We start from the raw sequence: 14,877 nt of genomic DNA, 5'->3' as shown, positions 1-14,877 counted from the left end.
CGCCACCAGGACCAGTAAAAAAACTAAGCCCTCGAGGAACTCTCCAGTCTCCTCCGTCGCGCAAGGGCTGGGCAATGTCTTGTTCAAATAGGTGAGGCGACATCATTGACGGTTGTTCCCAGATATGTGTCATGAACACTCGCTTGCGAGAGATGACGATTACCGAGGTGCAGCCCCAGAGGTCAATAAGATTAAAAGTATTGGGTATGTCCAAGAGGGGATGCGAAAACCCTGTGGTCCATGTCCCGAACGGGCCATCACCTTGGGGTAGTCGGTTCGGGCTTGCCAACACTTGGCTGATTAGCCATGAGACGATGTCACCTGACAATAAAGTTGTGGTCAGTTCCCATCATACAGAAATTTCAGTGCCATGAGTTTTGTTGTGTTCAAGTACAGTTGACTACAAACAAGTCTGTGTAGACTTTTTGGGTTCACGTACCGCGAAAATCTCCATGTGGATTCGGGAGGCTCCTCGCTTGTAGGCGATTGGCCCTTTGCGTCAAGTTCCTATGGCCTGATTTGCTCTTGTTGATGCCGGATCCGCTATCGCCTCTCGAACCCAATCTTGTCGCCGGCACGTAGTATACGCCATTTGGAGCTGTGGAGTAAACCACATCTGGAGTCGGCATTGGAAAGTCTGGAATACTTTGCTTGCATTTAGCACATCCCGAATTGCAGGGCTGGAAGGTGGTGATGGTAGATGTGATGGTCGATGTTGATGTGGAGCCAGTAGCACCACAGCTCGTGATGGGGGCTTCACATGTGGTTGTGCATGATTTTCCTTCTGCGCGCCTCTTTTCCGCTCCCAGAGTGGTGGTAGCAGTAACAGCACACTCTACTTTGCATTCGCTAGCTGTGCGCATTGAGCAGGAGGCCGACGTGGATCGCTCTGTTTCTTTGGACGTGGGCTTATCAGAAGCCGGGGAAGACTTTGGGTCACCATCTGGATCCACATCGTTGAGCGCATCAACCATGGGCTTCAAAGTTTTCTCTAAGCTTTTGACAACGTCCAGTGTATCTTTCACTCCTTTGGTGACTTCAGTCCTCAACTTTTGTGCTGTCTCAATGACACATGCCACAAGTGAAAACGCTGTCTTGAAGAGTCCTCCAAACAGGCTTCTGACCTCCAAGTCAGAAGCTAAGATAAGCTCGCTTTGTCCATGATCCGCTCGCTTACAAGGTTCGGGGCCGTGTGGGGGCTTTGGAAGTTTGTGAAGGAAGTCAGTCATTCTTGGTAGGACAATATCGAGCTTTAGAGCCACAGCTGTAGCCTGAGGGGCTTCTGTAACATCGATCCAATGGTCTAGCAGACCGAAAATGTCGACAAGGTCTCGTGATATAATAGAAGCGCTAGTTTCAATACCCATCCCCGGGAAGAAGTTCGTGGTGTGGATTGGTGGCGGAGTAATACCAGGAGGAGGTAGCAATGTTCTAGATGCCGAGGAGTCTTGGGAAAGGGCCGGCAGTGTTGCAGTTGAGCGTAAAACCGTACGATCGTTGCTTCTGACTATCTCGCTTGATGTGGATGTGCTGGTAGATGACAAAGTGTCTGTAATTGGTTGTCGAGCAGTGTCGATAGCCGAAGTAGCTGACGATATTGCAGACACATCACTTGAGATATGCTGAGAGTATGACAATGTAGATGATGAAGTCGGGTTCGAGCTCGGAGTGTTCAGTGTTCCATTTCCTCTAATGGACATGGTCGTGGTTGAAGATGGAAAGGATTTGAATGATACTCCTTCGGTAGCATTGAATCCAACAGAGTCGTTTCCTGGCCTTGTTGGCAGCAATGGAGAAACATGCAAGGAGCTGGCGTTCGTATGAATCGGAAACGGGGGTTGACCAGAAAAAGGGTAAGTGTGCACTACCTGTACCCGGTGCTTCTCTCCGAGGTGACTAAACGAGAGAGTAGCAAAATTGAAACAATTGCCATATGCTTGGTGAACATTTTGCCTGTGATTGACAGAAGAAAGGGTGAAAGGCAAGTTGATCTGACACACCCGCGGGCTTGCTTTATATAGGGACTCGCCGGTTTTGAACCTTTCCAGTATTTTATGAGGTCTGGTAATGGTTGCAAACATGTGAAGAGACTTGGTGATCATGACCAATTTTCTCTGCTGTTTACACCACTTTCAAAAATGCCTCCCGCGTGATTGACAAATCAATACATCCCGTACACACTTTTTCAGTGGTCGAAGCAGCATGGCTGAGGGTACCAGTGTTCTGTATTTTCATTCTTGACACTGATATTTGCTGTCAGATGTCCGCTGTTACATGTGATAGGACGTTGACCGGTGCAATGTGCGGGTTTGCGTCGTGTGACAATACGCAGCTACGATGGTTTAAGATTGCTTGAAGACCCTTTACTTATGAGACTGCGCATCGCTGTATTATTCCATATGTGTCATCGGGTTCGTCGGAGTCTACAGCTACGCCCCGGCAGCTTGCCTAGATACCTGCCAATATCGGAAACATCAGGCCTACGTCAGCATAGCAGTACGAGTTCAGTGACAGGCCTAAGAAGCCAAAGGGTCAATTGATTATTTTGGGGCTATCCGAGGCCAACGGCATATTGATTGTGGGAAAATAGGCCCCACGTTACATATTGCACCCGTGTATTGAATTGAGCGACTTCAACGGGTGCATTAGCCAACCAATCAACCAAGTCGTACGTTAGGTGGCGCAAGGTGAAACCATGGTGCGCGACAATGCACGTTCTAGTTATACAAGAAAGCCTCTTGCTATGGTTCTCTGTGTAGTCCATACAATGCGCGTGACACTCCAATCACCAAAGCCACATCGCAACAAGGTTCTGCTCCAACACAAGCGCTATATTTGCACTTCCCAATTCTAAACTGATCATCCTACTGAACAACCACACCTATTCCGTCAAGATGCTTCGCCAACAAATTGATACGAAGTTCCCGAAGAGTTCCAAAGCAATAACGCAAGGACCTTGTCATGTGCCTTGTTAGGGTGTGACATTCACCTCCCACTGCCCCACCTAGGGTCCGTGTAAAAACAATTTAGTGAGTCTCGCGTTACACACAGGACCTGCACGTGCGTGGGTCGCAGCCTCGATCCAATACCGCAATCCTTTACACTTTCAACATCTCCTCCAGAACTACAATATTACTTGTCCCTCGCTCACTTACTTGGCAACAATGTCATCTCAGCCATACCTGGAGCCTGCGCCAAAACCAAACCCTGACAACCGTACCGTCTGCTTTTCTTGGGTACTTGCAAGAGCAAACAGGTGCCCTTCTCGCTGAGCCACACTCTCATTCATGACCCCGGCTTAGCGACGGATGGACTTTTCCTGGCTGTGCTGCACGCGGATTCGAGTTTGCAAGCCAGCTCCTCGAGCTCGGAGTGAAATGGGACCCGAAGACAGTGCAATACGCTTCCAAGACGTTGCGTGGAGCGAAGTGGCTTATCGATGAACATTTCGACGTCAACACTGGTTTTGCGGGCGGCTCTACCATACTATGGTGAGCAGACTCACTCTAATAGTTGTCCATGCTGACATGAAATAGCCTTGCCGTCAGTTACAACAAGGAAGACGTCATCCGCTTCCTGCTCTCAATCGGCGCAAACCCTAATCTTGGACCCCCAGTGTATACGGGTAACAACGACATGAAAGCACGCTCTTTGAAGGACTCACCTCACATCCTCAACACTGCGGCTGCCTCGAGCACTCCCGAAATCTTCGCTCTACTCCTCTTTCACGGTGCCAGCATTAAGAGCTCAATTCCGCTTCACTGTGCTGCCGGCTATGAGAGGACTCTGTACAACCCTCCAATGATCAGTGGTATACCGATGATGAAGTACCTTGTCGATATTCTTGGCGTCGACGTTAATGCTTCAGACGACGTTAGGGTCACTGCACCTGATCATCTTGGGCAGGTTGGTACACCGCTTGATTACGCCGTGAGATCCGTCGAGATGAGGAAGCGAGGTGGCTACGGGAGAGAGGCGCGGAAATCGACAAGAGAGGACCATTTCCTACCTTTTCCTTCATACCGTGTTGTCACCCAAGTCTAAGAAAACAGGGACTAGAGCCGGCCAAAACTATCGAGTAGGCTACTGGAGATCATGTGGCAGAAAATGGGACGTCGACAAGAAATGAACTGGACAACATGCTACCCAAGAGGAAGTCTAAGTGCCTAGGTGTGGTTCGGCCGAGGCTACTGTCGTGGAACCAAACGCACGCCTACGAGACCCTTCAACAAAGCGAAAAGTTGACGTTGTCGACCTCACGTACAGTTCGCTAATCTTGCATCCATTCCCAACATCTTCAGATCCTATTCTGCCGCCACTTGCTTCCTTGAAAGCATCCCCAAGTCCTCAATCTCCACCGCGCCGATCCAAAAATGCCCTCCTGGTCCGCCACATTCATCCGCTTCTACATCGCAAACGTCCGACGGGCTAAAATAATCTTCGCCAGCACATCTGCCACACAATCAAGCGTTCAAGAACTGCACCTGCACCCCGCATCCTTCGCACCCCCAACCAACCTCGGCAGCGACATATCCATCCAACGCGTGGACGTAAACTCTTGGCCTTTGTACCTCGTCTCCAGCAACGCACAGAAAAATGAAAATGGAGAAACAGTCGTGTATCTTCACGGCGGCGCTTTTTATCGCGAAATCGACCCCTTCCACTGGAAATTCATCGCGCAGCTAGCCCGTTCGACAGGCCTAGATGTGCTTGTGCCCATCTACCCTCTAATACCACGCCCGACGGCAACAGCTGCGCAAGTCATCGATGGCATCGTATCCATCTGCAAGCTATCTGAGCGCAGGATTGTCGGGTTGATGGGCGATTCGGCGGGTGGACACATGGCGTTGGCCACAGCACAGTATGCACCTGACATAGCTGCGACGTTGAAGTTTATAGTGCTCATTTCGCCCGTGCTGGATATCGAGTTGACGCATCCTGAAGTCATTAGGCTGGAGAAGAATGATCCATGGCTGAGTATCGAGGGGTTGAAGAGCGTGGTGTTGCCAGCTTGGAGGGCGAATTTGAAGACTGAGGATGCGCTTGCTAGTCCGTTGTTTGGGGCGATTGATAAGTTACCGCCGGTGCTGTTGTTGTCGGGCACGGACGATATGTTGAATGCGGATGCGAGGCGATTGAGTGCGAGGTTTCAGGGTGGAGATGGGAGCGAGTGTGTCAAGGGTAGTGTGGAGGTGGAGGGTTTCAGGTATGTGGAAGAGGAGGGAATGATTCATGTTTACCCGCTGCTGCCGTGTTGGGAGGGCGAGGAGGCGAGGAAGTTGATTTTCGGTTGGGTTGAGGAAAGGTTGGGGAGGTAGAAGGGAGCATGCAGGCATGCTTGTTGACTACAAAATGAGTACTCAAGGCGATGCGGACGTAACCACATCACGTTGCAGCATGACCCACGAACTCTTTGAATAAACGCGCAAAAGGGAAATGCTACTCGTCGTGCATTGATACCAATAACGATGGTGATTTCGGAGTTGCGAGTGCATACAAAATTGCATACAAAGTGTCAGGAGCAATGTGTAAATGCAATGGATCTCTCAACAATGCCTGCAGAAATCACACAACGTCGCCGGTAGCATCAGCAAGCCGAATTGTTTATCCCATCCCAGCTATTCATTCAATTACACTGCATGATCATGTTTCCCTCCTTCTTCTCCCAAGTGTTTGAAGCAGATCCAGCCAATACTTTGTGGGATATCGACGCTGAAGCGCGCTTTAGCAATTTTTGGCATGACGACTCACCACTACCTAGTCCCGAAGCGTCAAAATGTGCGAGTATAGAGTCTCAGAACCTGACAGCTATTCGTCAGTCGTTAAAGTGAACCAAGGTGCCGTTGCAGCGCGAATCTTTAAGGCATTGTCGCAACGGGTATCCATCAAGCCGCGAGAGCCCAAGGTCGTTACCTGCGAGAAATGGACTGAGAAGGATACACGTGACGCTTTTGATGCCAATCCGCCTCCTTCAGATGGCAAGATTGCTGAAGCAGTACAACATGCTGTGGTGCAAGCGCCGGTGAAGCCGCAGTTTGTTACGCATGGCAATTGGACTGACGATGATTCTTGTCGTTGTTACTGACAAGGTAAATCCTAGGCAGGCTACCTTTGAGAAGTGGGCTTACGATGAGTCTTGTGACGTTGCTGATAGCAGAAAGTGAGGTACAAGACTGGCTCTAGGTAAGTCTGGTGAAATACTTCACAATACAATGAATGGAACAAGAGCATGCTTTTTGCGAGATATGACTTGGAGTGATGATTTGCCAGTTCTGATTCAAGATGACTTCTATGGGTGATTTCGGTTTTCGTTATGAAGTGCTTCGAGAAGTGAGACTGGGCATCCGTTTTCGCATCTTAAACATCTCATTTCAGTCTCAGTCAACGTGTTATTTGATATGTTCTGAGCAATTCCAAGCGTCAAATGCGCGACTGCAAGGTCCCTAACGTTAGGTAGTATGGTGGGCGGTGAGCACAGCTGTGTCGATTCACGTGAGGATCGGGGCAGATGGCGCTAGTGTTTGGCGCGATTAGATAAGCGCCTCCTTGCGGCGGGGTTGTCACTTGACCTGAACAGTCACATGTGCATCCGGTACACGTCACGAGCACTCCAGCCCCTTACCGCCTCGAGTCACCATGTCGCGCTCAGATGACCCGGGTCACTACTTCCAGACAGAGTAGGATGCACTCGTCTTCTTCTTTTCTTTCATAGCACTAAACAAATGCCAGCTTGGCCCTGAACGAGACGGCCCGCAAGGCCACCAAGTCAAAGAACACCAACGGCAGCCCGATCAAACTCCCCTCCAAGATACTGGCCGCCATCCCCGATCCTCGCGATGAAGACCACATCTACGTGGCCGAAGCCGCTGGCAATGTCAAGCGGATAAACGTTGAAGTTGGTCAGACACTTTCATTTCAACCCTGCCTTCATGCACACGTTGACGCCCTCGGATCATGGCTGACCGTCTCTATAGACATCTAATGTCACCACAACCTTTTCAGGCCCTACAGCACCCCTTACCTCTATCTGCGTTGCTCCCTCCTCCGGCACAGTTTTTGCTGGCTGCTGGGACAAGTCCGTCTGGTCGTGGACCGGCTCAACTCGAAAGCCGGGTCGGCGATTTCAGGGACACGCCGACTTTGTCAAAGCCGTCTTGGTCTGCACGTTGGCTGGTAAAGAAGTGCTCATCTCGGCTTCGGCAGATGCAAGCATCATCGTCTGGGACGTCACTTCAGGCGAGAAGCTTCATACACTTAAGGGGCACACGCGGGGCATTCTGGCACTCGCCATTGACAACAATTATACCGACAAGGACGAGTCTTTGGTGCTAGTGAGCGCTGGCACCGATCGAGAAATCAGGCGTTGGACTATTAGCGTCCACTCGGCTTCTGAACTACAACCGTCACCCGTCATTGCCCACGAGACGAGCATCGATGCTATCCACTTTGACTCCGACCTTGACCTATGGACTGCGTCTGCTGACAAGACTGCAAAGTGTCTGGCGCGTTCTCGAGAGTGGGAGGAGGATTCCAGGTTTGAGCATCCAGACTTTGTGCGCGACATTGCCGTCGACGAAGAAGGGGGTTGGGCCTTGACTGCCTGCAGAGACGAAGAGGTTCGTGTATGGGATAAGGCCACTGGGAAGCTGCACCATACTTTTTCCGGACATTACGAAGAGGTTACCGGCCTTGTACTGCTTTCACAACAGCGCTTGGTCAGTGTCAGCATTGATGGAACTGTCCGGCAGTGGAGTCTCAAGGCCCAGGAGCTGGCCAAAGCAGTCCAGGAAGCCGAGGACGAGCGGCTCGGTAAGACCAAGGAAGAAGAGCCCGAAAAGAAGGAGGGCATGATGACAGCCGAAGAAGAAGCAGAACTGGCCGAACTTTTAGAAGATAGCGAGTAGACATTGGCGAGCAGATTAGCGATTGAGTGGCCCATGACCAGGATCCTGCTGGCCTTTTCCGATCGACTCATCTGGTCGCCCCTAGGTAACAACTCCGCGAGACACCGGGACAGACACAGACACTCGTTATCGCTGCTACCAGGTCGCATTCCTTGAAGAATGAATTGTCCGGAACTTGCTGCGACCAAACTAGGCTGTGCAGCTTCAGGAACATCTTCGGACCTTTGACTAGGCCTTTCAAGGTGGCGGAGCTCAGCAGCCTACCATGTTGCTGTCACTATGCGGTTCAGATTCCGGACGATGTCGACACAGTGGACGTGCGGTACTCCTCTTGACGAGGCCGAGTGCTATGGCTGGCTCCCTGGATCTCTACACAGAGACTCTTGGTATCTCCCCGCTCCCTCTTGATTTGATAAGTGGTGCTATTTACTGGTGTATAGCACTAGTCGTCTTCGGCGAGATACAATCTCCGCTCTTCATGTTGGCAGCCTCTCGGAGAAGCGACGTTCGACTTGATCATGCGCCATAGTATACCTCGACTGTACATCTAATTTTGCGCCAGCACCACACAGCAACGAAGAGACGTGGTCAACGACCGCATCTCGGACCACCTCCCTCCATTGCCGTTCCCTTCCCCACCATCCTTCAGTCAGCTTTGCAAATTGATCATCCGAGATCCACTAAGTAACTCCTCACTCGGGCGCATAACTGCGTCGTCGAGATGTGGCTCGGAACACCCAACTTTTGACAGACCCCTCACGGCAGGGGGCATCTCAATGCGACCCCGTCACCAGTGTTGGCCTTTTCAGGCTTCCGTGTGTGGAAGAAGCCTACAGATATTGAGCTGTGCTCTGACAGGTCAAATGACCCTTGGCAATTTGCTGTGAGGGTACTCTTGATATCGTTGTGGTGTAAACACATGTAGGGAGACTTGCGACATTCCCCCCAGCTCTCACTGTGCGCGCAACAGACTACCAAAACAACGTGTGACGCCCTTCTCGATTCACTCGACTCGGTACGGGACTTTACAGATCTTGTATCACAGGACCATTCCGTCGAAAAGACCAGACGCTATATTTACGAGACCGAATTGCGAGAAGAAAGACGACATGCTATCTCAGTTCAAACGCTGCGGCATACAAGGCGACCAGCTGACGAAGCTCAGATCTTGGTCGCGACGACGCTCTTTCGCGGTACGGTCTGCGCGGCGCGCCGAACCCCGGTCAAACGCCCTCATCTGTTCCCTCAAGTTGATCAGCCGCTTTCATGTTCCAGGCTCGCCGCTGCCAGTCAAATCCTCCGATATCGGCTTCCAATGCCACTAATTGGCTCGTCTTAATACGCTTTGGCTAGCCTAAACTACCTGCTCGCTTCGCTATTGCTACTCTGAACGAAAACCGTGTGCGGCGTGTGGAAAGCTATCTGTCAGGAGCGTCTTGCTCCCATTGCCGGTGCTACTCTTTTCAGAGAAGTGAGCGCAAGAGATGCCTGCGATATTGATTCATCTTCGGATGAATCTGACAGACCTTGTGGTCCATGGCAAGAGACATTTAGCAACTCCTAGCATCGATGGTTGCAGGCCACGGGGGCGGACAAACTTGCCAGGCTGGCATTGAGGACTCTCAATGCCAGGTCTCGCAAGGGAATCGCGCGCCTGTCGCCCAGCAACGGATCCATGTTACAGCGCCGTACCAATGGCTCGGGGGTTTGGGGCTTCAGACCACATTACAGGTTTCTTGGTGTCCCTGTTCTACTTTGTTCCTCGCTTACCGTAGCCGTCCGTCGCAGCTTAGCTCCGTCGTCCGAGCCACAAAGCATGTTCCGCTTCAGAACTCTCGCTCGTTGAGCCCGTATGTCAGGGAACGTTATACACGCATCCCCGCCACCAGTGTCGCCTTTTTCAAGGAGACGTGTGTGGAAGATGCCTCCGATATCGAGCTTCTTCCGAAGTCTCTGACAGGCCGTCAAGGTCCACGGCACATTGCATATGGGTACTCCTCGATGCTTATCCGGCCCTCGTGCCCATTTCTATTGGCCTCCTTGTGCCACGTTTACAGGCCATTGTGCCGCCATTGCACCTATTCCTCGGTTCCGACCGTCCTGTGCGCCGATATTCTTGTCCGCAACGCGAAAGAGGACCTTGTACTGCAGGCTCCGGCCCGCCACCAGTGGCTGCCTTTTCAGGCGATCGAATGTGGAAGATGCCAATAGATATGGAGATCTTACCCCTTGTCGTCAGACATGTGAAGGTTCTCTGACAGGTCGTCAAGACCCCTGGCAATTACAGCATACAAGTACCCTCCGGCAACGCAAAAGGGTCATTCCGACCTCGTGCCGATGGCTCCAGAGCCTCCATCCCCGTCCCGTCCCGTCCCGTCCTCATACGGCAGCGACCCTTCGCTTCGTTCGTGTTCCATACTACATGTCCCATCTTGTCCCATGTTGCCTAATACAATTTTTGGTGCCCCATGTCCGAATCAGTTGGGGCAAGTTGCTGTTGAAAAAACTTGTCTGGAGAAAATTGGATCGCGCTGTTTTAGTGGCGATCGCAAGAGGTGGACGGGCAGCAGAAGTCGGACCCTTGCGCCTCCTCGTGGTGCTGCCTGGATAGTCGACCGCTTAGAAATTTGAGCGGGAGATGAACCAAATGCTTGGGACGCGTGCAGTAAGTACCTCCCTTTGAAGAAGTCATTCGTCCTATGGATGGTGCGAGAGCCGATGGGGTCAACGCGGCTGCTTGATCTTGCATCGTTGGTTCTCAAGTCGAGTGTAGTCATCTATTTCAAGTACATCATCTCTTAATCGCTAATTAATTCCATAAAGTGCTCATGAGTTATTCTCTTCAAACGCTTTGTTGTCCCTCCCTGTACGTTGCTACTGTTTGCGTGGGGCTTGCGATTGCTGCGACTACTCACGATCAAGACTCGTTCCGTTCAATGGTCTACCTCTGCTCTTGGTCTGCACTAGCTATCTGTCTTAACTTACCATTCTTTGTGAACAATCTCTTCTATTTGCTTCCATTGTCCTCCATACACGCACTTAGGTAGTCTTGGTCCACGTTTTCGGTTTCGTGGTACGGCGCAGGGAACGAAATCCATCCTCACTCACTTCCCAACCACCCCGACCTGTCTTCACCCCCGATACCGCCGCACAATAGCAGAATAAGGACAATGGCTTAGAGCGCACAATAGCAGTGACGTGCTTGAGAATCGAAGAGGCATTTAAAGGCTGCTCTCGCCCATTCTCCCTCCATTTTCTTCTTCAAGTCACTCCCCTTGCTCTACAAATTCACACACTATACACCACACATTCTCACCATTGCACCCACCACACAAAACACTTCTACAAAATCACACTTCTACATCAACAAGATGTCTGCATGCAACACCATCACCGTCACGCCTGCCCCCCCAGCGTGGAGGATTCGTAAGTCCTTTTCGCTCCTTCGCATTGCATAATCAATACTGAGTCCTCGCAGACTTCAGCAGTGGAAGATGTACGCTGATCCAAAGGATGCGTACGCTGACTACTACTACTACTACTACTACTACTACTACTACTACTACTACTACTACTACTACTACTACTACTACTACTACTACTACTACTACTACTACTACTACTACTACTACTACTACTACTACTACTACTACTACTACTACTACTACTACTACTACTACTACTACTACTACTACTACTACTACTACTACTACTACTACTACTACTACTACTACTACTACTACTACTACTACGACGACGACGACGACGACGACGACGACGACGACGCCGAGTACAGGCACATCAAGGCTGCTCGGGAGGTCAAGTCGCTGCCTCAGGGGAACAAGGCTGCCTTCGAGGCCTTGAAGGCTAAAGTCACCATCACCCACACCACTTCTTAGGTGGCCGTCACCGCCGCTGCTCCCACGCCCTGTGTACGCACCGCTGTCGCTCCTCGTCGCACCCCTGCTGTTGCTGGCAGCGCATGGGGCAACTTCGCGGCGGCCATCCAGCAGGACGATGCTGCTGGTGCAGCGAAGAAGCAGGCTGAAACGTATAAGAACAAGTAGATAGTTGGTGGTTTAGAGATGGCTGGGCTGTCTCTTTACGAATGAAGAAGGGTTTTGAGAGTTTGTCTTGCTTACTTGTGTAATGTGATTGTGAATGAAACTTAAGCGTGTTTGAGTGATGCTGTATGACTTTGGTGATGTGTAAGTATAGTCTTGCGTGTTCAGAGATACTTGAAGACGTGTAGGATATCATGTAACTATACAACAGGCGCTTCAGATAATAGCGAGGCTGTATGCACTCCCTTATACTATCGTATCAAAGCACACACATCTCCAATGGCCCCGTCTACCCTCAACGAACAACCAGACTCTATTGACACACTAAACATTACTCAAAATTATACAGGCTTCCCTATCCTTGCCCAGGAGATGCATGAAATACAAATCGAATACACCCAAGATATCTGTATAGAGTTCATGGTGTTGAACTCTCCAACTCGCTAGCGTGCACCATCCGCGGGGTAAGGCAAAGCTACCCCTCACCCCCCAAAAATTGCGTGCTCGACGCGTTACTCCATCTTCAGTAGCCGAAGTCGGATCGTGACAATGATGAGTTACTCACACAGCATCAGACAAAAGCAACAAAAAAAAGGTGTGGGCGTGTGATGTGGCTAGCAATTGACAGCGGGAGGAAGTGGGGTAATGTACGAGTAGTAGAGTTGGTTCCCGGACGCGTTCAGAGCTTCTTCGCGTGGGGACTAGTTGAATGACGTGAGAAGCGCGGCTTTTCGCATAATCTTATTGATCTGCTCTGACGGATCCTTTGCTCCGTTGCGTTTCCCCTCTTTTCGTTTCTCTTGTAAGAACAGGAAATCATTGAACGACACTGAACGACCTCACCTCGCAGATTTGCAGGGAAAGAAGACACCATGGCTGAAGAACTCTCCAAGAACTTTGAGACGCTGCAATTGCATGCTGGTAAGAAGGTGGACGGGTTTGGATTCGGCGGCTTGCTAATGAGTGGTCAGGTCATACACCGGATTCTGCGACGAATTCTCGAGCGGTGCCGATTTATGCGACTACCGTATGCTCCAAATCGCAAGAACTACTTGAGAAGATGACTGAACTGACGCGAACAGTCCTTTACCTTCAATGACTCCGCCCACGGCGCGAGGCTCTTTGGCCTCAAGGAGTTTGGCAACATTTACAGCCGCATCATGAACCCGACCGTAGACGTCTTTGAGAAGCGTATCGCCGCTCTAGAAGGAGGTGTAGCTGCTCTAGCCACTTCTTCAGGACAAGCAGCTCAGTTCATTGCTATTACGGCCCTGGCACATGCGGGCGACAACATCATCTCGACGTCAAATCTGTATGGAGGCACGTACAACCAGTTCAAGGTCATGCTGCCGCGGATGGGCATCCAGACGAAATTTGTCAATGGCGACAAGCCGGACGATTTCAAGGCTGCGATTGACGACAAGACCAAGGCGATTTACGTAAGATGAAAGAAATGTAGAAGTCTTGAGAACTGGCTGACACGAAGATACAGCTCGAGAGCATCGGCAACCCCAAGTACAACGTCCCGGACTTTGAAAAAATTGTCGCCATCGCCCACGCCGCCGGTGTCCCCGTCATCGTCGATAACACCTTCGGCGCCGGCGGTTACTTCGCACGTCCCATCGACCACGGCGTCGACATCGTCGTGCACAGCGCAACGAAATGGATCGGCGGCCACGGCACCACCATCGGCGGCGTCATTGTCGACAGCGGCAAGTTCGACTGGGGCAAGAACGCCGCGCGCTTCCCGCAGATGAACGACCCGTCTGAAGGCTACCACGGCCTCAAGTTCTGGGACACGTTTGGCCCGATTACGTACATCATCCGCGCGCGCGTGGAGATTCTTCGCGATCTAGGCGCCGCGCTGAATCCGTTTGCTGCACAGCAACTCCTGCTGGGTATCGAGACGCTGAGCCTGCGGTGCGAGCGGCACGCGTACAATGCGCTGAAACTGGCCAAGTGGCTTGAAAGCAACGAGAATGTTAGCTGGGTGTCGTACCCGGGTCTTGAGAGCCACCAGTCACACCAGTTGGCGAAGAAGTACCTGCCCCGAGGATTCGGTGGCGTGCTGTCGTTTGGTGTGAAGGGAGGAGGAACGGCGGGAAGTCAGGTTGTGGATAACTTCAAGCTGATTTCGAATCTGGCGAATGTGGGTGATTCGAAGACGCTGGCGATTCATCCGTGGACGACGACGCATGAGCAGTTGAGTGATAAGGAGAAGGAGAGTTCGGGTGTTACTGAGGTAGGTTTTACTGGTCCTACTCCATATTAGGATGATTACTGACAGTGACAGGATCTCATTCGCATCTCCGTCGGCACGGAGCATATCGACGACATCATCGCGGATTTCGAACAGTCGTTCAAGGCGTCTGCAACGAAGCCTGGCGAAAAGGGCGAGCCGGCTAATGCAGAGAAAAAGGGCACTGGTGAGGCATCTGCGTCCCTGTCTGGGTCCACGTAGCTGAGGGAATATATCTCAGATGATCGCGCGAGGCTGTAGATACCATCTCAATACCATGCAAGCTGTAATTCACTGGCCTGCCTTCGTACGAGCTGTTTGTCCAAACTATCACGAAGCTTTGGAGTTCTGTTTCGTAACATGCCGAGGCACAACCCCATGTTTCGGCGCAACCAATCATGGCGCGGCCGAAGGCGGTGACCTCCGCGGCGAGGCTTGGGTCGCGTCCGCGTGGTGTGCTGCATGCCTGCCGATCGCCGACATGTGAAGAAACATGTGAGTGCCAGAACAGCTCGAGTCCATCTACATACACAGCTACAATAGTGAGGGAAGAAAGCATCTTTGCACGAGATTGAGATGGCACATCCAACTTACCCCACACTGGAACCATCCCATAGCACCGGGCGAAGTTCTGTTTTCATCGAAGCTTAACCAGATTGCGTCCACGAGG

At 51.4% G+C, this 14,877-nt stretch overlaps 6 protein-coding genes across 6 annotated transcripts; 5 read left to right on the top strand and 1 right to left on the bottom strand.

Moving 5' to 3' along the window:
• Nucleotides 1-2,894: 2,894 nt before the first annotated feature.
• SNOG_01819 (hypothetical protein) lies at nt 2,895-5,318 on the top strand (the record flags this gene model as incomplete). The annotated part of the gene is made up of 4 exons (XM_001792392.1): nt 2,895-2,947; nt 3,303-3,491; nt 3,537-3,958; nt 4,345-5,318. The coding sequence occupies 4 exons, from the start codon at nt 2,895-2,897 to the stop codon at nt 5,316-5,318; spliced, it is 1,638 nt and encodes a 545-aa protein (XP_001792444.1).
• A 458-nt stretch (nt 5,319-5,776) lies between these two features.
• On the top strand, nt 5,777-6,164 carry SNOG_01817 (hypothetical protein; the record flags this gene model as incomplete). The annotated part of the gene is made up of 2 exons (XM_001792391.1): nt 5,777-6,022; nt 6,105-6,164. 2 exons carry the CDS (start codon nt 5,777-5,779, stop codon nt 6,162-6,164), a joined length of 306 nt encoding a protein of 101 aa, XP_001792443.1.
• A 512-nt stretch (nt 6,165-6,676) lies between these two features.
• On the top strand, nt 6,677-7,379 carry SNOG_01816 (hypothetical protein). Its single transcript, XM_001792390.1, has 2 exons — nt 6,677-6,899; nt 6,975-7,379. The coding sequence occupies exon 2, from the start codon at nt 6,982-6,984 to the stop codon at nt 7,330-7,332; it is 351 nt and encodes a 116-aa protein (XP_001792442.1). The 5' UTR covers nt 6,677-6,899; nt 6,975-6,981; the 3' UTR covers nt 7,333-7,379.
• A 643-nt stretch (nt 7,380-8,022) lies between these two features.
• Nucleotides 8,023-8,825, bottom strand: SNOG_01815 (hypothetical protein; the record flags this gene model as incomplete). Its single annotated transcript, XM_001792389.1, has 3 exons — nt 8,023-8,326; nt 8,348-8,415; nt 8,688-8,825. The coding sequence occupies 3 exons, from the start codon at nt 8,823-8,825 to the stop codon at nt 8,191-8,193; spliced, it is 342 nt and encodes a 113-aa protein (XP_001792441.1). The 3' UTR covers nt 8,023-8,190.
• Nucleotides 8,826-11,398: 2,573 nt separating this feature from the next.
• On the top strand, nt 11,399-11,971 carry SNOG_01814 (hypothetical protein; the record flags this gene model as incomplete). The annotated part of the gene is made up of 2 exons (XM_001792388.1): nt 11,399-11,776; nt 11,804-11,971. 2 exons carry the CDS (start codon nt 11,399-11,401, stop codon nt 11,969-11,971), a joined length of 546 nt encoding a protein of 181 aa, XP_001792440.1.
• An 869-nt stretch (nt 11,972-12,840) lies between these two features.
• SNOG_01813 (hypothetical protein) lies at nt 12,841-14,429 on the top strand (the record flags this gene model as incomplete). Its single annotated transcript, XM_001792387.1, has 4 exons — nt 12,841-12,939; nt 13,051-13,407; nt 13,461-14,210; nt 14,262-14,429. The coding sequence occupies 4 exons, from the start codon at nt 12,841-12,843 to the stop codon at nt 14,427-14,429; spliced, it is 1,374 nt and encodes a 457-aa protein (XP_001792439.1).
• Between the last annotated feature and the right edge of the window lie 448 nt (nt 14,430-14,877).

The sequence above is a fragment of the Parastagonospora nodorum genome, assembly GCF_000146915.1.
Source record: "Parastagonospora nodorum SN15 chromosome Unknown scaffold_2, whole genome shotgun sequence".
Taxonomy (NCBI): domain Eukaryota; kingdom Fungi; phylum Ascomycota; class Dothideomycetes; order Pleosporales; family Phaeosphaeriaceae; genus Parastagonospora; species Parastagonospora nodorum.
The sequence above is the reverse complement of the archived record's forward strand: the minus strand, read 5'-3'. Positions and strand labels throughout refer to the sequence as shown.